The sequence below is a fragment of the Parasteatoda tepidariorum genome, chromosome 4 (assembly GCF_982258835.1).
Source record: "Parasteatoda tepidariorum strain Cologne lab strain chromosome 4, Ptep-v5.0, whole genome shotgun sequence".
In the NCBI taxonomy this organism is placed as follows: domain Eukaryota; kingdom Metazoa; phylum Arthropoda; class Arachnida; order Araneae; family Theridiidae; genus Parasteatoda; species Parasteatoda tepidariorum.
This window is the reverse complement of record NC_141758.1, coordinates 5,858,271-5,883,251: the sequence shown is the minus strand read 5'-3', so window position 1 is coordinate 5,883,251 and position 24,981 is coordinate 5,858,271. Positions and strand designations below refer to the sequence as shown.

General features: G+C 31.2%; 1 protein-coding gene across 1 annotated transcript in view; it reads left to right on the top strand.

Moving 5' to 3' along the window:
* The window catches only part of LOC107443413 (uncharacterized), a 159,826-nt gene that overhangs the window by 7,392 nt on the left and 127,453 nt on the right, over positions 1–24,981 (top strand). The window contains exons 2-8 of the mRNA XM_087160562.1: positions 6,644–6,835; positions 8,868–9,072; positions 10,622–10,784; positions 12,622–12,855; positions 20,485–20,538; positions 20,625–20,687; positions 22,212–22,286. Coding sequence (XP_087016688.1) covers positions 6,644–6,835; positions 8,868–9,072; positions 10,622–10,784; positions 12,622–12,855; positions 20,485–20,538; positions 20,625–20,687; positions 22,212–22,286 — 986 coding nt within the window. The remainder of the gene's footprint in view (positions 1–6,643; positions 6,836–8,867; positions 9,073–10,621; positions 10,785–12,621; positions 12,856–20,484; positions 20,539–20,624; positions 20,688–22,211; positions 22,287–24,981) is intronic.

Genomic DNA, 24,981 nt, shown 5'->3' with positions numbered 1-24,981 from the left:
ACGCTCGAAAATAGTGTGCACCTCTTGCAACGTAGCAGCACTGTGCAAGAACTATTTCCAGCCCTACCACACCCTCAAGAAATCCAGACTTTAGATACTGTTGTTCTTCCACTACTTTCAAATTTTTAAATTTTTTTCCTTTCTGATTTTATAACTGCTTAATTTCGAAAAGTGTTTATAAATAAATATGTTAATAAAAATGTTAACACTGAAACACATGAAAATGTTAATAAAAAAAAGAAGTTGCCTAAAATAATCATCAAAATGTTAAGTAAAATGTCAGTAAAAATGAGTTATTGACTCTAGAATTCCGGCCGGGACATACCCTGTCCCGGGATTTAGATGCTTTGGGCTTACGGCGGGACATGTGCTGTCCCATCAATAAAGCTTGTGAAATAATTGTTATTGATGGTGTGCTGTTATGGGGACGCTTATGCGTCTCCAAGACCTTCAACCTTTTAGGCATAAAAGCTAGTTAATCTAATAATCGCTTGGAGGAGAAATAACTGATCCCGTCAATAGGGAGCACTCGGTCTGATTTTTCGCCGTATTGAAAGGGTTAACTGGCTTTTTGGTTATTAATATTATATTTGCTAATATTATCATTATTTATATTTAATAATATTATTTATTTAATAATATTAATATTGTATGCTTTTAATAGAACTGGACGATGTATCGTGAAATATTGATATTTTTACTTGTCGCGATAACAATATTAAAAAAGAAAATGTTAAATGCGATTCACTACAAAATGAAGAAGAAAAGTAGCAAGGCAATCACAGGTTATCCATTGGCGAAATGGTTGTTGTCTAATTGTTTTTGAAAAAGAAACTTTATCGTGTTTTCATTTCGGACATCTTTAACCGTCAATCCTGAACTGCTCGGTGCACAATTTCGCAGGCATATTTAAATACAGCTCAGACACATTCTGTGTAAATTATTTTGATGACTGAATAGACATTGAACAGCCAAACGAGATCAATATTAACATTTTCGGATTGGCACAATGGTGTTTTTGATGGAGATTGAAAGCTGCATCATACAACCGTTTCGGATTCACAAGTTCATACATGAAATATGATTTGAAAGCTAAGCTTTTTTTCAGTTTTACATGAATAGTGAATGAATCATTTATATTGCGTGGAAGACAGTCTAAGGTCTTGCGCAAGTTATTGGGTACGTTGTCAATGGATCCTTTCATGCCTTAACTGGTGATCAACACCCAGTTCTCGTATTTGAATGAAAGGGGTTCAGAGAGTCACCACTCGCTCTTCGGTTGGGTTCAATTCTCTCAACCGCTTTGGCATTTTTGTGAGGGACGGGCTTCATGCTTGCGTTTGCGAACGAAATCCTTTCGTTTTTCCGTTTGTGTGTAACGCTTAAGATATTCCCGCCAAAGTTCTTTGGAATTGGCTTTTTCCGCCTCGGTTAATTTAGGCCTTGACATCGCTTCTTTCTTGCTTCAACTCTAACTTTCGGGATCGTGTCAATCAGTTTGGACCCTCTTTAGTTGTGATATTCATCTGAACTAGTATTGAAAACGATCCAGTTTGAACTGTAGGTTAGAATTTCTGATTCTTAATTAAAACAATAAAAACAAAAATATCGTTTAAATGATGAAATTCTCTTTTATTCACAATTCAAGAAGTATTTATGGGATCTCTCTACTCCCATATCTCAAAAATTAATTCACCCATTTATTGCGTAACAAAATTAGAAGTAAAAAAAAGAAAAGAATTCTAAAAAAATGATCAAACGCAGCGGTCGCCATAGCAACGTATATATATTCATATTCATAGATATTCACCTGAACTAGTATTGAAAACGATCCAGTTTGAACTGTAGGTTAGAATTTCTGATTCTTAATTAAAACAATAAAAACAAAAATATCGTTTAAATGATGAAATTCTCTTTTATTCACAATTCAAGAAGTATTTATGGGATCTCTCTACTCCCATATCTCAAAAATTAATTCACCCATTTATTGCGTAACAAAATTAGAAGTAAAAAAAAGAAAAGAATTCTAAAAAAATGATCAAACGCAGCGGTCGCCATAGCAACGTATATATATTCATATTCATAGATATTCACCTGAACTAGTATTGAAAACGATCCAGTTTGAACTGTAGGTTAGAATTTCCGATTCTTAATTAAAACAATAAAAACAAAAATATCGTTTAAATGATGAAATTCTCTTTTATTCACAATTCAAGAAGTATTTATGGGATCTCTCTACTCCCATATCTCAAAAATTAATTCACCCATTTATTGCGTAACAAAATTAGAAGTAAAAAAAAGAAAAGAATTCTAAAAAAATGATCAAACGCAGCGGTCGCCATAGCAACGTATATATATTCATATTCATAGATATTCACCTGAACTAGTATTGAAAACGATCCAGTTTGAACTGTAGGTTAGAATTTCTGATTCTTAATTAAAACAATAAAAACAAAAATATCGTTTAAATGATGAAATTCTCTTTTATTCACAATTCAAGAAGTATTTATGGGATCTCTCTACTCCCATATCTCAAAAATTAATTCACCCATTTATTGCGTAACAAAATTAGAAGTAAAAAAAAGAAAAGAATTCTAAAAAAATGATCAAACGCAGCGGTCGCCATAGCAACGTATATATATTCATATTCATAGATATTCACCTGAACTAGTATTGAAAACGATCCAGTTTGAACTGTAGGTTAGAATTTCTGATTCTTAATTAAAACAATAAAAACAAAAATATCGTTTAAATGATGAAATTCTCTTTTATTCACAATTCAAGAAGTATTTATGGGATCTCTCTACTCCCATATCTCAAAAATTAATTCACCCATTTATTGCGTAACAAAATTAGAAGTAAAAAAAAGAAAAGAATTCTAAAAAAATGATCAAACGCAGCGGTCGCCATAGCAACGTATATATATTCATATTCATAGATATTCACCTGAACTAGTATTGAAAACGATCCAGTTTGAACTGTAGGTTAGAATTTCTGATTCTTAATTAAAACAATAAAAACAAAAATATCGTTTAAATGATGAAATTCTCTTTTATTCACAATTCAAGAAGTATTTATGGGATCTCTCTACTCCCATATCTCAAAAATTAATTCACCCATTTATTGCGTAACAAAATTAGAAGTAAAAAAAAGAAAAGAATTCTAAAAAAATGATCAAACGCAGCGGTCGCCATAGCAACGTATATATATTCATATTCATAGATATTCACCTGAACTAGTATTGAAAACGATCCAGTTTGAACTGTAGGTTAGAATTTCTGATTCTTAATTAAAACAATAAAAACAAAAATATCGTTTAAATGATGAAATTCTCTTTTATTCACAATTCAAGAAGTATTTATGGGATCTCTCTACTCCCATATCTCAAAAATTAATTCACCCATTTATTGCGTAACAAAATTAGAAGTAAAAAAAAGAAAAGAATTCTAAAAAAATGATCAAACGCAGCGGTCGCCATAGCAACGTATATATATTCATATTCATAGATATTCACCTGAACTAGTATTGAAAACGATCCAGTTTGAACTGTAGGTTAGAATTTCTGATTCTTAATTAAAACAATAAAAACAAAAATATCGTTTAAATGATGAAATTCTCTTTTATTCACAATTCAAGAAGTATTTATGGGATCTCTCTACTCCCATATCTCAAAAATTAATTCACCCATTTATTGCGTAACAAAATTAAAAGTAAAAAAAAGAAAAGAATTCTAAAAAAATGATCAAACGCAGCGGTCGCCATAGCAACGTATATATATTCATATTCATAGATATTCACCTGAACTAGTATTGAAAACGATCCAGTTTGAACTGTAGGTTAGAATTTCTGATTCTTAATTAAAACAATAAAAACAAAAATATCGTTTAAATGATGAAATTCTCTTTTATTCACAATTCAAGAAGTATTTATGGGATCTCTCTACTCCCATATCTCAAAAATTAATTCACCCATTTATTGCGTAACAAAATTAGAAGTAAAAAAAAGAAAAGAATTCTAAAAAAATGATCAAACGCAGCGGTCGCCATAGCAACGTATATATATTCATATTCATAGATATTCACCTGAACTAGTATTGAAAACGATCCAGTTTGAACTGTAGGTTAGAATTTCTGATTCTTAATTAAAACAATAAAAACAAAAATATCGTTTAAATGATGAAATTCTCTTTTATTCACAATTCAAGAAGTATTTATGGGATCTCTCTACTCCCATATCTCAAAAATTAATTCACCCATTTATTGCGTAACAAAATTAAAAGTAAAAAAAAAGAAAGGAATTCTAAGAAAATGATCAAACGCAGCGGTCGCCATAGCAACGCATGAGCACTCTTCACTATTACTCTTGATTATTGTAGTTGAAAAGTGAGGACTCCATGAAATTCAAACCAAGACCCATTTTGCAAATGGGTAAAAAAACTAGTTTTTTTTTATTATTATTTTTTTAATGAGAGCAAGTTAAAGGGAAAAAAAACACATTTATTTCAGGAACATATATTTAGTTAGTAAGCTCTCTTCACTGAGCTCACATATTCATTATAATGGCAAGATAATTACTTTTCTAGTTTCTATAGGGAAAATAAACTATCATTTTTCATATATATATATATTATTAATCTGGAGTGGATTTACTTCACCGCTCGAGTTATCAATTAAAGCAATGACCAACTTTGAAAATCTTACTGCTACCTTTTATTTTTTAAACCTACGCCTGACACAGGTGGATTAATGTCTGACAACCTTTGTTAAGTAGTTTAAACATTTTAAATTAGAAAAGCGTAGCTCTAATTTAATTTTCAAACTTCCTTTTCGTGTAACATCATTTAGTCATAAAATTTTGAAATATTGAAAAAACATTTTTGTATTTTCACCAAAAGAATAAAACCATTGATAATCTAACCTTTATATATCCATCTATATATATAAGTTCAAAATGTGGAAAAAACATGGAAAAAATTATTTAAAAAAAGTTCAATAAAAATCAGGAAAAAAAAGATATAATCTATTCATCAGCTCACACAATTATATCCACAAAAAGATAGAAATTTCAATCTTTCACAGTGAGCAGCACTGTATCAGCTGTCAAAAATATATTTGAAGTTGAAGAATTTACAAAATATCAATGTCAGGTAACCCAAAACCAAAAAAATATGGCAAAGGGTCTACGAGACAAAAAAGTTCAGGAACCACTGGTTTAAACATATTGACATGATAAATCTGTGAACTCTCTCTTTTTCCAGGAATATTAACTAAATAGTTAGCTATGGGACATTTTGTTTTATATCTTCCCCGACCCAATCCATTGAGCAGACAACTTATTAGCTCTAGACGTTGCCAAAACAAGAACCGTATCTCTGGCTCTGAGTTCTTTCCTGATACTATTTTTATCATAATACGATTTCCTTTTCAATGCCACGTCTTGTTACAGCAAAAATAATATCGTGCCAGTTTGTCTTTGAATTCGGTTAAGCCAAAGTTTCCGGAAGTACTTTCATGACATAACTTTAAAAAATTCGGCTTCTAAATTCTTCAGGTATAAATGATTTTTTTCTTCTTTTAACCGTCCTTCTTGGCCCTTAGAAAGAAGTTTTCTTTCAACAAGATAGCTTTGTTTCTGAATACCTTTTTCCTCAGTTTCAAAAAATGATTCTAACTCGGAACTTTCCTGTTGTGCTTTAACAAATCTATCGTGATCTACCTGTATCAAAGGAAGTCCACCCGAATTGGTATCTAAAGTTGGTAATATCTCTTCCATTTTTGAACTAACAGCATCTGTTTCCAAAACTGGCTCATCATCTTTTTAATTTACAATAAATTCTTGATTTTTATTATTTTGTTCGGATGAATTTCCGATAGCTTTCGAATTTCGTTACGCAATATTCTTCACTTTCAGCTTTTAAACGAGTTTGAGATCTGATATTATCTGCGTTTAACTCTGAAATTTGTATATGCGTTATATGTAGATTTGGAAATCTAGCTGCAGTTTTATTCCAAAGGAGATAACGACCTTTATCCTACTCACTTTTAAGCATAGCAATGTCGCCAAACTGTCCAGGTATCGAAACTCTTGCTAGTGACAAACAAGTTAAGCCTTCATCTAATGGTTGTTGTACCCATACAGTTTTATCCGTAAACATATCTGGAGTCACAAATTTTTGGCATAAAACATCAATTGTTGCATCTGATTTCGGAAGTAATAATTTTAAATTCAGTTACTTTCACCATAAGAGTATACAGAGTTAGTAATCTAGCCCTGTTAGTAATCGGTCTTCTTGTATTACGATTCGATTAATTTGAGCGAGTGACTTTTGGTACTTCTGTTTTGGGCACTGAGGTCAATTGTCATTAGTAGATCCATATTTGTAGCATTGATAAGGCTTACGTCTATTGAATTGCTCATAACTCCACTACTTCTACTGATATTTCATTATATTTTCTTCATTTCTGCATTTTTTAAGCAGCTCCTTGTAAATTTTTCCGCGTGGCATTTTCTTCTCACCACTTGAATTTCCGATTTTCATAATTTACTTGGGAATAAATTTTTGTGGGATATTGCTGCTGTTTTACGCGTTAATTATAATCGAACACACATATCACACACATTATAATCGAACTTATATTTTTAGGTTCTGTTGATCTTCTGAGAGCAGTCAACATCAGACAAGAGCCATTAGGTGTCAAACAGTCGACGGGCATGTGTGACAACAGAGCAACAGGAATAGACGACGACGGCAATCCAATCTACGGAGCGCCAGACATCGCTTATGGTATCACAGAAACAGCTGTACTCACGACCACAACTTCACAACTTTTTAAAGGTTAGTTACTACATCGAAATTTTCACTTACGTTAAATGACGGTGCACACTCACCCAAAAAGAATGACAGAATCTCTAAATTGATTACTGATATGATTTGATTGATAATATAATTGCTTACTGGTGTGATTTGATTGATAACTAAATTGATTACTGATATAATTTGATTGATAACTTAATTGATTACTGGTATGATTTGATGGGTAACTAAATTGATTACTGATATAGATTGATTAATAACTGAATTGATTAATTATATGATTTTAATAATAACCAGGACTACCAAATTTCTACGCTTTTTGTAAAAAAAGTATTGTATTGGTAACTAAGTTTATGTTTTAATGTATTATGGCTTATGGATTCAAACTTATTTTCCATACCACTATACATAAATGATTTAAAAGTTCATATGTAACGCCACTTTTTCATCTATCTCGTGGAAAAGCTTAAGAAATGTCCGTAAAATTAGCAAAAAAGCTTTGGTTTTTAAATGTCTATCACTCTGTAAAATATTTTTCAAAAAGCGTAATAGTTGGCAGGCCTGGCTAGACAAATTGATTAATTATGTTAGAATATGATTTAACTGATCTATGTTGATAATTGATCTAATAAACTGGTTTAAGTGTAAGTTTCGTTCTAAAATGAGAAACGCATAAAATTTTATACCCATTTCACTAAATGTTGATATGTATATCAAAAGTTGCTTGAAAGTCTTCAAAACGATATGTACTCCTCTCCCTTCAATGCTTCTTTCTGCCTGTCTATGTCTTTTTCTAAAATTATGATTAAGTTTCGGTTGAAATTTTTTTAAGGTAGCTTAGTTTAGTAATTGTTTCAACTTTCCTTCAATGAAACTCAAGAAGCTATGAAAGTTGTTCAGAGGTGTCGTCGGCTTCTAGCTTGTATTTATGACTGACAATGCTGTCTGCACAAGATTGGGTCGGTCAAAATTAAACCAAAAATGTTGAAAGATCAGAGTGTTCAACCAGACTCGAATTCCATCGAACAAGAGTAGACATACGACAGGAATGGAGAAAATGCTCTAGTGACTAAGATCAGAGATACGACAGGAAGGATGAAACGCTTTGGGGCTGAGAGCAGACATACGACTAAAACAGCGAAAAAGCTTTGGAGTCTGAAAGCAGACATATGATAGGAACGATGAAAATGTTTTGGTGACACAGATAGCAGACATATTACAGGAATGGAGAAATTGCTCTGGTGGCTGAGACCAAACAAACGACTGATGAGGTGAAAAATCTATGATTGTTGAGAGCAGACATACGACTAAAACAGCGAAAAAGCTTTGGAATTTGAAAATAGACATACGATGGGAACAGTGAAATAGCATTGGTAACAGTGAGCAAACATCCGCCAGGAATGGAGAAAAGCTCTGGTGGCTGAGATCAGACATACGACTGGTGCCGTGAAAAAGCTTTGATGGCTGAGAGCAGACATATGAAAGGAATGGAGAAAATGCTCTGATGTTTTAGTGGCCGACTGGTGCGGCGGAAAAGCTTTGGTGTCAGAGAGCAGACACACGACTAAAACAGTGAAAAAGCTTTGGAATCTGAAAACAGACGATACAGCTTTGGTGGTTGAGAGCAAATAACCACAGTAAAGAGTTAATCACTTTGAAGGGAAGAATACGAAAACCTTTCAAGTTCACTGTTATGTTTTTACAAACATTTTCTATTTTTTTACGTCTATAACAGCAACAAATTGTCTTATTTAATGTGACCATTAGTTTTGCCACATCGATCACCTATATCCACCTCAGACAGTGTTACTTTCTTTTTTCTTAAACGTTTAAATTTCTTGTAAAGGTTAAAAATGTGTAGAAAAAAAATCAAACACATATTTTAGAACTGTTTTATCATGAATTTGTAAATTTTTGATTTATTCAAATATATTTCATAAATCGACGTATTAAATGGAAAACAATTTATTCCGGAAAATCCGGAAAAGTTGATTTGCTATGATATATTGATATATTATCACTAATTTCATAGCTGCACATGTTTTGTTTTTAGGAGGTTTTCCATATGATTTTTCAATATTGGCAACAATTAGACCGAATCAGGGATCTGAGGCATTCCTTTTCACCGTTTACAACAATGCTGCTGAAGAACAGTTGGCGGTTGGAATTGGCGAGAATATCACCTTCATGTGTAGAGAGAGTCAAGATGTTCCTACATTGACTGAAGTCTCTTTTCCGGTTTCTGTGAATGATGGAAAGTATGCTGACACTACATTTATATAATTTTATATGAACACAACCGATTTTCGTAAGAGATAAAAATAACTAAATAACAGTGGGGAACAATTTTTTTTTTCCTGTTACAAGAAACTTTTAAAATGACAAGCTTAAGTTTTTACTCAATTTAATAATATATTTTTAACCAGGGCTCTTTAATATTCACTCGACTGAATACCGAGTATCTCCTCTTCTCTGTTACGTAAGAAATGGCAGGAAAAAGGCGGAAGTACATTGTAGTTTATGATGCAATACGTTAAGCTCATATGATTTATTTGTTTCAAGTGTTGCTTTTAAAGGAGAAGACATTTTAAAAAATTCTGTAGCTTTAAGAATGAAATCAATTGCAGATTTGAAATCCCTACACTCGAATTAGGTATCATCAATAATCGGTCAATATGATAATAAATCGGTATCAATTAACACCACGAAATCACGCGCAAAACTGAAAGATCAAATGAATTGAAGAAAAAGTTTTTTCTTTTATTATTACATGTTACTCTTCCAGGTGGCTTTACGTTATTAGACTGAGCGAAACGTATATTTAGAAATTTATAACATCAAAGTAAAAAATTATATTCAGTATCATTCAGCACGGGGCTATAGCTTGCCATCAACTCTTAACAGTTAAAATTTATCACAATAAAGCATTTTTTCCCGTTACTTATCCTTTACCCCAGAACATATATTAAACACCTATATTACATTTAATATCGGTTATAACAGCTCCGATTACCACCATATCAGTTGTACTAACTGCAAAAATTAATTACGCACCATTGGCATCAATAATAAGTTGGACAATTTTTGTATGGTCTCTCGAAACAAATAAGTAATGGGTTAACGCATTACCATGGACACATTCGGTTTAGATTTTTAATAAAAAAGTCACTAGTTTAAATTGATTAATTTATTTATGAATATTGAACCTGTCTAATTTCAACGTATTTAGTTATTTTGAATAATGAACCTGTCTAGTTTTAACTTAGTTAGTTTTCTTGAATGATGAATATGTCTAGCTTTAATGTATTTAGTAATTTTGAATAATGAATATGTCTAGATTCTATTTATTTAGTTATTTTGAAGAATGAACCTGATTAGCTTAAATGTATTTAGTTTTCTAGAATAACGAACCTGATTAGCTATAATGTATTTATAGTTTTCTTAAATAATGAACCTGTCTAGCTTTAATGTAGTACATACATAGTTATATTGAATAATTAACTTGATTAGTTTTAATGTCTATAATTAATTTGAATAAGGAGTCTGTCTAGCTTTAAATTATTTAGTAATTTTGAATAACGATTCTGTCTAGAATTTATTTATTTAGTTATTTTGAAGAATGAACATGATTAACGTTAATGTATTTAGTTTTCTTGAATAATGAACCTGTCTTTCTTAATGTATTTAGTTATTTTGAATAACGAAATTGTCTAGCTATAATGTATTTAGTAATTGTGAATAATGAATCTGTCTAGCTTTAGAGTAGTTAGCTATTTTAAATAATAAACCGTTATCTCGCAATTTCAGGTGGCATAGGATAGCCTTGGGTATCAAAGGAAACTCTGTGACTCTTTTAAGTGATTGTGGTGATCAGATCACGGAATCACTAAATCGAACTGAAGATGCTTACACAGATCTCACAGGAACGCTTCTGATTGGTGTACAACTTGTTGACGGTGTGTATTACGAGGTAAACATTTATAAACAATTGTCTCCTACTGCAAGCATATGTTTTAATATTAATGGGATACCTGCAAGTGCCATAGTGCGGGTATCTTGATTCTGATTGGTTGTTGAAACGTGGCTTTTGTTTACGTTAGCAACTGTTCCTTCCATTCTCTATAGAGTAAGACAAGTACTTCAAATATCAATCTTTTTAATTGACACATTTTATATTCCTTCACTAAGATTCTTTCGCAAATATTTTAATTCTTTCACTACGTATTTCTTTCTTTACTCAAAGACAGGCGCGAAGCCATGTAGAGCATAAACTAATTATGCATAGAAGTTGCCGCGTACACAAAACAAAAATATATCACGATTACAATAAAATACATAAACAAATAATAAATCTAAGTTGAGTAAAAGTCGTTTATTTAATTAAATTCATTTAATTAACATTCAAACTTATCTGGAGAAATTTAGTTCAACTTAAACACGCCATTTTGCTTATAAACGATCAGCTGGCAGTGACGTCACATGTGTGGGTATCTGTGATCTTCTTCTTCTAAAAGTGCAAGTACCCAATTGAAAGAATTGACATGAAAGCTTCCTTTAAAATTATTACGTTTGAACTGCTGTCCTCTATTGTTATTGTGGAGTAAATTATTTTTGTGGTTCATTAAGAGAATGATTTAAATTCCGAAGATGTTTCACATTTGTAATGAAAACTGATTTGAATTGGTACCCAAAAAAACTTCAAGCAAAAAGTCAAAATACATAAATTGTCTTAACTATTACGCAAGTTAATCCCGTTCATCGGTTACAAATTTGGACGGAAGGTCGGACACATCATGAGGATTAATAATTGCATAGTAACATATGACCAGAAATATCATCTTAATATGGACTGGTGATTTGTGTCTATTTAAATCGATAGTTTTCCTTATGAACTTCTTGTTCGTGTGCCTGTAATTTGCAAATTTTATTTATCTAATTTATCTTAATTTAATTTTTTTAATAATTATGATCAAAAACTGAATTGATATTGGCTCAGAAATATTTTTTTAATGATAATTTAAAAATTTGGTGGTTAAATTAACAAGGTAGCCAAAACATTAAATTACGACCCAATGTGTATTTCTGAGCCTGCTTCAACAATAAATTATAGAAAACAGAAAATAAAAATTCCAGGTAAAAATTCTTTATTTTTATATGCTGAACTTTTAAAAGTGTTGTACTCAATCGAATAACGTGAGTCAAGGTGGCTCAAGAGCTAGAGCGTTCATCTTCTAATTAGGTGATCCGGGTTTGAATCACAGCAATGGCTGGTCAATAACAATTCCGCACTTGGCAGTGCTGACGTAAAATAACCTCAGTGGTAGACGGATAATGGGTTAGAGTCCCCTTGCCGTCAGGCTAACCATGGGAGGTTTTCATGGTTGCCCACTCCGTGTAATGCAAATGCGGGCTAGTCCGCTCAAAAAGTCCTCCACAAAAGCAAATTTCTCCCAATACTTGATCTAGGATTTCTCCAGGATTTGTCTTCTGAATGGGGTTCAAAATTACAAGGCTACAGAGTTTAGCATTAGGAGTCGTAAGCCCCAAAAATTGGATCGGCTGTTCAACGACGGTTATAAAATCTTATAACGTAAAGTTATTGCAAAGGGCAACAAATGATATTAAAAAGAAAAGGGAAATGTTTTAAGTGACCTGCAAATTTCATCGGTATATGGCTTTTCAGTTTTATGTATATTTGTGGCTTGTTGATTATTTCAGTGCCAAGACGAACAGGTATTCAATGAGTTGGTTATAATGATTATTACAAAGGGTTTTGATAATTTATTCATTCAATTTTTCTGGTGTAGGGGGACATCCAGCAGCTTTTGATTATTCCAAGTCCGGAAGCTGCTTATGATCAATGCATAGACTACATGCCGGATTGTCAGTTTCCTCTGCCCTACACAGCCGGACCTGAAGACACAGTTTTTCCTCGATTACCCGGATCGTCGAATGACGATGAAGATGAAGACGACGATGATTTTACGGATTATCCTTATCCCGATTTAACTCCGGGAGTTTATACTAATTACACTCCACCGGTAAGTGCTCAATCTTAAAATATATTTTCATTTTAAAGTTGTGACACTCATTGACAGAAATGATGTTCCAAAATCCTCAATTAAAGCGGGAAACGAATTTTTTGTGGTATTCATGCAAGTGCGTGATCTTATCTAATTAGGTTGTGGGTATTTCAAATTTGAAATTAATTTTGGCATTTATAGTTTGCTTTATTTTTGTCTGAATGTACGGGTTCATAAAGAACGTAGAGGGTTTACATACATACACACTTGTATCCTTCTTTGAAAATAACGATTGAGGCAAAAAAGGAAAGGAAAAAAGCACATTAATTTATCGTATTGCATCATAGGCTGAATTGTATTATAATCCTACTACTCCCTATGTAGCAGAGAAATCGGAACACTTGGCATTTACTCGAGTGAATTTTTAAAAAAATCCTGGTAAATGATTTTAATATTAAATTACATAAAAACTGGAGCTTATTGATGGAAACTAATTAAAGATTTTCAAATCAACGAATCGAAAATATCAAATATCCATTCAAAAATCTTATGCAACTGAAACAAAATTGTTCTTCAGTGATGATTTGCACTTGCGTTAGTCGTCTAATGTATTTAGTTGTGAGCAATTTATTTGAAAATACATCATTCGTTTTACAGGGAAATATTACATGTTACTCTGTATAACACTGACGGATATTATTCTAAAGCCATTTCGCATTGTTATTAATTTTTCTTCTCATTCATTTTCTTTGTCATTGGTTTAGTTATCTAAAATAGTTGTTAGTAGTTTATGTTCATTATCATCAAATTTATTCGAATTATACATTCATCTCAATATAGTTTTTCTGTAAAACAGAAAAAAAATATCAATCCATAACAGTTTCTCTTTGTAATCGGTGCATTCTAATTGTCAAGAAAAGTTCTATGATGAAGTTAATTGACGACGAAGATACGAAAATCTTTGGCTATTGTCAACACGAAATTAATAAAAGTACTAACAGTAATGCCCTATAAATTGTTTATTTAAATATTCCATCATATTATACCATTTGAAGGTCAGCGACAATGAAATACATGTATTGAAGTTATGAACAACGTTTAACTGTTATACCATATATATCACGTGTTCTATGATTCGACCGACGCATTCCAAAAGGATTAAAGGTATCAAGTGGATGAAATCTTGCCATAAAACACGGATGCCACTTAGGGAGGTTGAAAATCTTGAAAAGCACATGAAATGGGTGGAGGAACGGGAACAAGCATGGCCTCAATCTACATCACTTTTTTCGATGGGGTTATGATTTTTCGAAGCTTTTTCGCCAAGGAAAATAAAAAGAGCTACAGTTTCTAGCGCCTTACGCTTGAAGAAAGGCAATAATTTTAACCTGTATATGCCATCTTGCTGTAAAGAAGTATCTGAGTTTTAGAAGGGACAAGTAAATGAAGTATTTTAAGAGTTACTAGGAGGCTTCGCCCCCTGCTCACTGGCGCTCGCCAACCCCCGGAACTGCTTTCGCAGTTCATTTCGGATTGCTTCGCAATCCAATGCTCGCTTTGCTCGCTCATTGGATACATTCTTAACGTCTAGCTTTTGTATACTTTTTTGAATGCTGAAGTTCCGAAAACTTTTCACTGTAGAAAATTCTAAACCTGTACATTTCAATATTAATTTGAAATTGCAAACAGTTCACATTTTTCTTAATCACACTATTCAAAATTTCAGTTGTTGAGAAAAGTAACTGTTGTAAGTTTTGTTTTAAAGTCTTTCCCACCAGAGTGTTAAAGCCATGTGTTGTAAAACAATATGAAATAGTAATCTGAATAGTAGAGAAAGAGAGGGAGAATTTCTTTAAAAACACATTTGTTAATTTGGGCATTTGGCGATTCGCGATCGCAACGCTCGAGTACGCCGTCTAGCGGGAGCCTGTAAATATCGGACATTAATTTATCACGTTTTCATTTAGTTCCATCAAAGTCATTGACTGAATCAGACGCCATTTTTTAGCAGCAAATAAGAAACAAAATTTCCCTAAGGAAAAGGCCGAAGAACTTGAAAAAAATCTCCAGAATATTAGTAAATCTTTCAGGAACAGAACACGCCAAACATTTGAAGAAAAATTCCTCAATAATTTTTAATTTCTATTATCAACAAACTTGCAACTGATGACTTCCGATTTCGGATACTGTTACAGATGTGTGTATTAAGGTAAAATGCATTTCTTCTGTCTTCAATTCATTACGAATTAAAGTGAAGTCAACATTGCTTTCGTCATTCCAGTGAATAAATATGAATTCAGAACATACAGAATTGTAATAGTTATAGCATATTCTTCTTCGTTATAGAATAGTATATATTTATGTATCCATATAATTCGGAAAACAACAATAAAAAATTATCCAAGTTACTTGAAATAGTGCCATTTGTGCTGATTCTTAATTAATTTAAATCGTTTTCTTGGTAAGTTTTTTTTAATTTTGAAAGAATAAGTTCAACTAGAATTCAGCTATTCTGTTTTTAGCTACATATTCAAATTCATATCAATTATAAAATTTTGCTGTGTAGTATGTTATCTAAAAGTAATGAAGGTATAAACTATGTATCTATTATTTGAGAATAAAGTTTTCAAACAAGGAACTTATCATTTTGGAATTCTCCGGGAATCATAAATCAGGTAAGTGCAATGATTTTTACAATAAAAAATTTGCTTGTAAATATTTTTTTTTCATTTGATGATGGTTCTCTACAGAATGGTTTTTTACGTCTGATTAAGAACTATAAGAATAATAAAAAAAGAAACAATATGAAAGTTTTTATTTCAATGTTAATAATTCTTAAAATCGTTTTTTTTATCCTAAGAATTCTTTATTTTCCGTTTTTTAGTTTATAATTTTTTGATAAAAATTGTTCTCAAAATACTTTTGAAAAATTAAATGGTATAACATTATGTGTTTATGTATACTTCTTGTATATTCCAATGTTTGAAATAATATGATTCAGAAAAGTATGGAATAAAAATTCGGTACTTACGACGTATTAACGCCACCGCCGCTACAGATTTGGCGGTTTTTAAGTGCCGCCAATCTACACTTAAAATTTTTGCGACAGTTCATAAAATAAAACACTTTATTTAAAATCAAAATAGTTAATTGGATTTCGGTGGAAAATGAGCCGATATAGAGTTTAGCATAGATTCAAAACAATCATATCGCCATATGAACTCTGATGAATAAGATTCCAAATGAAATAACATTTCCAAAACGTACGTTTGCCAAGATAAAGTTTTATGTTGTGGGAATTGGTACATTTTCGTTTTTTCGGTAAAATATTTCCCTCCTGAAAAAATAAAATTGCATCTTGTTTTGTTTTTGGCAAATCCCAAAGACGAATATTCGTAGCACTAAAAATGGCGACAAAAAAGAATTGTTTTTTTGTTTTTGTTTCGTCAGCATTCTTTATTTTACTTTTCTTAGTTTCTAAATAATGATTTTTATTGAAACTTGAAATTTTTTGATAAAAATTGTTGTCAAAAAACGTTGTTTACAAAATTAAATTTCATAAAATTATGAGGCTTATGTATACTTTTTGTTCATTTTAATTTTTGAACTAATATGATTCTTAAAACTATAGAATGTAAAGTTTAAATGGACCTTTCATGTTATATCATTAAATTTAGTAATACTATTTCTCGGGCATTAGGTTTTAACTCTTATAAGAATATACATATTTTTTTCTGTTAATGTACAAATATTTTTCCGATGTGTTTTGGATATTCCTTCTCTAATAAAAAGAGATACCATTTTGTTTTCGGTTGTACAAGAAAAAAGATCAAGCATTTTTCTTTTTTAAATTTAATAAGCCACATTAAAAAAGGAACGTTGCAATGCTACACGCTACATTAACGACGTCTCCAGAGTAACTGAATGACGGTTCATATGGAAATCGCAGGTAAGCGTCTCATACAACAACGCCCCCTATAGTTCGTTGCGATCGCGAATACAACACTTATAGAATTGAAGGATTTGTTACTTCAAGCGCTCAGGTATCTTAATTTTGATCTAGTTGCGCTTCTATGTCATTTTGATTTATGTTGCTAAGTTAAGTTTCAAAAAATTCTATGGCTGGCAACAGCATTTTTATTTTTTAAGCTGTTTATTTTTATTTCTTTTAGAATTTGTTCTTTTTTTAGCGAAATGTTTTTCAACTTAACAGAATTCTTTCTCTTATGTTTTCTCTATAAATGAAGAAAATAAAGTAAATATTTAAGTGTTGTGAAAAGAATCTTATTTAGTTGTACAAAGTACTTCAGTCAAAATTTGGGAGCCACATAAGAGAATTGTATATATTAGATCAGAAACACATCATTAAAAGGCAAAATGCTTTGGTGTTTTCAAAACTTAAACAAAACAAAGCAATCGTTGCCACCGGAGGAAAAGAAATACAGCCAAAATTTGGGAGCCACGTAAGAGAATTATATATATTAGATTAAACCACTTTAAAAATCGCCAATTTTGCTACATTTCTTCACCTAAATGAAAATTATCAAAATTAATGCCTTATTCCCATTTTTGCAAATTTTTATCCAGGAAATGCAGCATTGGAGTAAGTTTTAAACTATTTTTTTAAAAAAATGGACCATGAACGTTTTTAATTTTCTCAAAACTGTGGCTTCTTTTTATATTGACGTTTTGCACTTTTTTCAGAATAAACTTTAGAAGGCGTTGACTAAAGATAGGCTAAACTTGTCTTTAGTCAGAGTTCTCTACGATTATTCTGAAAATGAAGCGGCAAATGGAGTGTTGAAAGGGAAATGAGTAACTGTAGGAAAATGTAGTCTGAAATAGATTCGGGAGTAACTATTGCAAACACACATCAGTTTTGAAAATACCATATTATTTAATAGTATATCTACAAATTTTTAGGCTCTTTCAAAAAGTTTTTTTCCTAGTGGTAGTAAAATGATTATTGAAGAGATATTGTAGTCAAATACTCAATTCGTTCTTCACCAAAACTTGAAACACAATAAGATAACTAGCCGGTCATTCTTTTGTACGTTTAAACTATTTAAATATAATTTCAACTGAAATTATAAATTTAATTTATCAAATGAGCAATCATGAATACAAAAATATTACTACCCCATAAAATGTAAGAATAAAATCTTCAGGATATAACAAAAAATTGGCAGGTATGCACCTCTTATCTTATAGCTCGTTCAGGAATAGTTTTTACGTCGTTGTAGATCGTGGAAAAGTCAGTGAGCGCCTTTTTGTCAAACTGTCGTAATCTATACACATAATAATAAAAGCGGCTGTGTGTGTGTGTGTCTGTAATCACAATATATCGCCCCAGAAGCCTCGCCCAGGCTCGAAACTCGACACATAATTGTGTTTTGACATAATGAAGAAGTATTTTTTTTCTTTTTCAAAAATTTGGATTAGTTTTTTAGTTATCAGTCATTTTGTAAGAAAATCTATGCTTTTTCGTCTTCAAAGAGCCATATTCAAAAAACTATTAAAAAATGCATATCTCTTATAAATGTATGCTAATGCGAACCTTACAAATGAAACATTAATTTTCGACAACTTAAACCAATAATATACGAAGGAATTAATAATTTAATTGTAAGGTTCGCATTAGTTTACATTTATCAAAGTGGATAAAACTTTAACTTTTGTACTAAAAATGTGGCAACATATTAGATACGTAAATAGAACGCTACTCTTTGATATATTTATCGCTGTTCATAATTGTTATAATAAGTTTTTCTTCTTCTTTCCACTCTCTTTTTTTTTCTTAAGCGAAGACGATAAGGGAAAATTATACTTGAGGATGCCCCTTGGCGAAATTGGTGACTTATGTTTGGCGCTATTCCTGTTTGCGCGGAACACCGTGGTAACAGAAATAACGGCCGAAACATAATGATATTTCAAAAAACATTGGAAAATTTCAACAAAACATCGGATAAAGCTTGCAATGAACCCAATATAAGCAAAATTAATAAATCCAATAAAAAGGATTTTGAATCGAAGCAAAAATTAATGGAGTAGGTGCAGAAAGAAAAGGAAAAAAACAACAACTCACTTCTTCATTAAGCTTGAATATTCTCAGATTTAGGTGCACAGAATTATCTAATAACAGTTAGATACTGTCTAAATTTATCGTGAATAGAATCTGTGTACCTCCATCGTCACATAAATTCGGCGAAATATGAATCGAAAATGGCGTTTGTGGTACCGAACTGGTGATGACATTTTTTTATAAAGTCCCTTTTTATGACTGCCCACATACCTTCGATCTTATTGACCAGAAGTAAAAGTAACCTTACCAGCCGGTATCTAACGAAGAACTAATGGACCTCTGAAATTACGTATACCGTTGAACATTATAACGCTAAAATCTAAACCGTTGAGAATCACGATTGGGTTTCAACATCGCCCAGCTTGGCGATCACAACTTGGCGAGAATCAAGGGGCACCCTCAAATATAGTCTACCTGACGTTAATTTTTGTAGCGATATAGAAATAGAAATTGATACCATAAAAAAATTATAGAGAAATAGATACCATAAAAAATTAATTCGTTTTCGTGTTCTTTTCATGTATTTAAAGCAACTTTTGTATGCTTTTACAATTTCTGAGGCCTTTTTTTAAGAAAAAAAAAACAAGTCTCCACCTGATAGTTATATTATAGGTTAGGTTACCATAGCAAAGTTACATCTTCAAACATCCTCAAGAGCTATAACACATCTGCAGCAGAACTGGACATGAAGACAAAATTGCAGGACAGAAACACTTTAATTGTCCACTAATCTTCAGATTTCCTGCTATGTTTTAAAAAACTTAATTTGTGGAAACCTTTAGCGTGGCGGACAGCTGGCCGCCTTTGCGGCTAGTAATAAATAAATAAAGATTTTTGTAGTTAGAGGGGTTGTCTTTTGTAGTTGTTTTCCAGCGTGAAGCTGAAACCTGTATGGGATTTTCTTGATTTTCATCCTTCCAACGAAGTTTGCAGCATCATGTTCTACGGTTAGTTTTCAGCCTTTTAGAGCCTCATAGTTATTATTTTTCTTACTTTTGAACTTTTGTCAATCGAACATTGGAACTCTTTGTATGTTGCACATTTTTTCATTTCAGCTATTTTGGTTAATTTTTTTTTAAATAGACAGTAATATTCGTGACAATTTTATTCGAAATAATAAAAATTTATTTGGAATTAAAGGTTTAAAACTAAATGTGATAATTACTAAATGTGAACATAAAATAATTCTCTGATATTATTTTATTACACAACATTTTGTGGTAAACATTCTGAATTACCGTTTTACAATCATTAAAAGGTGAATACGTTATATTTTGTTTCTGATAAATTATCGTTATCTTTATGATACATTTTATGTAATCTGTGTATTTTTCTTACGCATTTTATGCATTGCTTTGACTTATATTTCTCTTTCTTAACCATCAAAAATCAAAATAAAAAATAAATGATTAAAAGCAATCGGGGATTGGAGAGAAAGCGATCACCGGGCAAAATGCCTTAGTATTTTTAAACTAAGATAACTATCTATTCAATACATAGTTATTTCTTTAGCACTTGCGTCATTACAAAATATTCTTATTTTTCTTTGTCTACTTTTAATCCAGGATGTTGGAAGCCCAGGTGGTGAAAATCCAGGATATCATTATTACAATGTCCAGGTAAATATAAGATATTTGAAATTTAGTTAATTTAGCTAATTTCTTAATGCGAGTATGCAATTGAAATGTTTTTTTAATTTTCATAGAGCTTACCTGGTCCTAGAGGATATCAGGGACCACCCGGACCTCCAGGTGTTAAAGGAGATAAGGTAAAATAAATTACTTAAAATTTACTGTTTACTGCCCTTTGAATGGGAAACCTGTTAATTATCTTTATCAAATTTCAAAGTTAACCCCTTGGGGACGGGTGATTCAGAAAAGCATTCGTACAAAATCAGAATCAAGTTGCAATTAAATAAAAAACGGTAACTTAAATGTAGTCGTTACTAATTTGACAGACTTACTTTGCTTTTACTTTAATTATTGTTAGTTTAATCATATATATAATCAATGTTAATTCAAAGTATAACTAAATAGTTTTATTTTGAACAAAGTAATGGTGAATTAAATAAATCAAAAAATTATAACTCCGCCCACAAATAAACTGCTAAAGAAATACTTTAATTACCAGTTTTATCTTCTTACCCTGATTGATACGGTTTTTTGCTGTCACGTATTTGTGACAGTCGGCGCGAAAGGGTTAATGACGAATAGATGACACCCATGACTAAGAAAAACAAACAAAAAATTAATGTGTTTGCTGCGTTCTGCTTTGGAAATAAGTTATTTATCTTCATCAGAAACAAAGTCTCCAAATAGATGACACTCATGGCTGGAAAAAAACCCTTTAACACGTTCACGCCGGGAAAAGTGAAAATACTGGTAGAAGAACTATTTCAATATTAGATAATATTAGGGAGGAGTTAATCTATTCTCAACAATAACAATTCACTGTAAGGAAATTCATCACGGCGAAGAAGCAATTCACGATAAAAATTGCATTCGTTAAAAACAATTGGTAGTTATGGATTTTTATTATTCCCGGAAAAAAACTAAAAAAATGAAATTTATTGTTACCAGTTTTTACTCCGGTGCGCTGCCAAGATGAGACAATTCTAGCGTGACCCATCGGTGAGTTACCCCAGCGTGAACGCGTTAAAACAATGTATCTCTTTGCCACATGTCCTGGTAGTTTCTACGCTTTTTGGGAAAATTTCTTCCAGTGGTTGCTGAGTTTATGTCTTAATACATAATCTGAAATAAAGTAATTTCCATCACCACTACATGCATGCAAATAATTAAAAACTTCATTTTAAACATTACTATGTTCCAGCTTCTTCGTGGTGAGGCTTTTAGAATATTGGCAAGATTACCAAAATACCTGAAAACTTTTGTTTTTAATGGTCCACTGTTCTATAGAATATTTGGCAAAAAGCGTACGAGTTGTCAGCCCTACATGTCAGATTTTTTCAGCATTTACACGGGTGTCTGTTTATTTTGCTATGAAAATAAGTAAACACTCGTGGTTTTACTATGAAAATCTAGTTTTATCGTGTTATTTCAGTTGGTAATGCCATCTATTTGCAAACTTTATAATTAATTTTGAAGCTTGGGGAAAAAGATAACTCGTTTCCTAAGAATGCAACGCAGCGAGCAATATATTTCAATATCTTTCCATTTTTCTTTAGACAATTTTTCAAATTGTATGTCATATTTTGGCCTCACAATCATCAGGATTCTGTTTATGTAACTTCTTTTTGTTGCTATGTGAACATCAGAACTTCTTATTATAGGGAGATCAAGGAAGAGATGGTGTTAATGGATTGGATGGAGCTTTAGGCCCACCTGGCCATATCTTCATGATACCAGTAAGATTTTAAATTTTCTTATTAAACTTAAAATTTGAACTGACAAAATATATTTCTTTTAATTGTGTGAAAATGCTTCTTTTGATTATGTGAAAATATGTTCCTTTAATTGTGTGAAAATATGTTTCTTTTAATTTGTTTAAAACTTGTTTCATTTAATTAAGTTAAAATTTTCAATATTGATAATACAATTGATTTATTCCATTGTACCCAATACATTTTTAAATTAATTTATTTTAATTAATAATGGTGACGTTTTGGTACTTGGTTTCGAGGAGACGTAAGGCGAATCTATTGCCTACATTAAGTACCTATTACTACAATACCAGCAGAAAATATTTCCACGATTATTGATCATTACCGTCAATGATGGTTTGATAATTTTTACGAACCACCAAAAGGGAATATTTATTTTACCCGAACGTCTTTACCAAGTTCTAAATGTTAATGGGATACCTGAAAGCGACGTAATGTGGGTATATCAATCCTGATTGGCTATTGAAGCGTGGCATGTGTTTACGTTTGCAACTGTTCTTTCCATTCTATTTCGAGTAAGCCAAGTCGGTCAAGCATCAATTCTCTTAAGTGGCACATTCTATATTCTTTCACAAATATTTGAATTCTTCCACTGTATATTTCGTACTTAATACAACGGCTGGCACGAAACTGTTTAGAACATAAACAAACTAATTATCCATCGAAGTTGCAAGGTACACAAAACAAAAACATATCACGGTTACAATAAAATATATAAGCAAATAATAAATCTAAGTTAAGTAAAAGACGTAGATGAAAAAGAATTCGCGATCGCAACGCTCGAGTACGCCGTCTAGCGGGAGCCTGTAAATATCGGACATTAATTTATCACGTTTTCATTTAGTTCCATCAAAGTCATTGACTGAATCAGACGCCATTTTTTAGCAGCAAATAAGAAACAAAATTTTCGTAAGGAAAAGGCCGAAGAACTTGAAAAAAATCTCCAGAATATTAGTAAATCTTTCAGGAACAGAACACGCCAAACATTTGAAGAAAAATTCCTCAATAATTTTTTATTTCTATTATCAACAAACTTGCAACTGATGACTTCCGATTTCGGATACTGTTACAGATGTGTGTATTAAGGTAAAATGCATTTCTTCTGTCTTCAATTCATTACGAATTAAAGTGAAGTCAACATTGCTTTCGTCATTCCAGTGAATAAATATGAATTCAGAACATACAGAATTGTAATAGTTATAGCATATTCTTCTTCGTTATAGAATAGTATATATATCTGTATCCATATAATTCGGAAAACAACAATAAAAAATTATCCAAGTTACTTGAAATAGTGCCATTTGTGCTGATTCTTAATTAATTTAAATCGTTTTCTTGGTAAGTTTTTTTTAATTTTGAAAGAATAAGTTCAACTAGAATTCAGCTATTCTGTTTTTAGCTACATATTCAAATTCATATCAATTATAAAATTTTGCTGTGTAGTATGTTATCTAAAAGTAATGAAGGTATAAACTATGTATCTATTATTTGAGAATAAAGTTTTCAAACAAGGAACTTATCATTTTGGAATTCTCCGGGAATCGTAAATCAGGTAAGTGCAATGATTTTTACAATAAAAAATTTGCTTGTAAATATTTTTTTTTTCATTTGATGATGGTTCTCTACAGAATGGTTTTTTTACGTCTGATTAAGAACTATAAGAATAATAAAAAAAGAAACAATATGAAAGTTTTTATTTCAATGTTAAGAATTCTTAAAATCGTTTTTTTTATCCTAAGAATTCTTTATTTTCCGTTTTTTAGTTTATAATTTTTTGATAAAAATTGTTCTCAAAATACTTTTGAAAAATTAAATGGTATAACATTAGGTGTTTATGTATACTTCTTGTATATTCCAATGTTTGAAATAATATGATTCAGAAAAGTATGGAATAAAAATTCGGTACTTACATATTAACGCCACTGCCGCTACAGATTTGGCGGTTTTTAAGTGCCGCCAATCTACACTTAAAATTTTTGCGACAATTCATAAAATAAAACACTTTATTTAAAATCAAAATAGTTAATCGGATTTCGGTGGAAAATGAGCCGATATAGAGTTTAGCATAGATTCAAAACAATCATATCGCCATATGAACTCTGATGAATAAGATTCCAAATGAAATAACATTTCCAAAATGTACGTTTACCAAGATAAAGTTTTATGTTGTGGGAATTGGTACATTTTCGTTTTTTCGGTAAAATATTTCCCTCCTGAAAAAATAAAATTGCATCTTGTTTTGTCTTTGGCAAATCCCAAAGACGAATATTCGTAGCACTAAAAATGGCGACAAAAAAGAATTGCTTTTTTTTTTTTTTTTTTTTTTGTTTCGTCAGCATTCTTTATTTTACGTTTCTTAGTTTCTAAATAATGATTTTTATTGAAACTTGAAATTTTTTGATAAAAATTGTTGTCAAAAAACGTTGTTTACAAACTTAAATTTCATAAAATTATGTATTTTTGTTCATTTTAATTTTTGAACTAATATGATTCTTAAAACTATAGAATGTAAAGTTTAAATGGGCCTTTCATGTTATATCATTAAATTTAGTAATACTATTTCTCGGGCATTAGGTTTTAACTCTTATAAGAATATACATATTTTTTTCTGTTAATGTACAAATATTTTTCCGATGTGTTTTGGATATTCCTTCTCTAA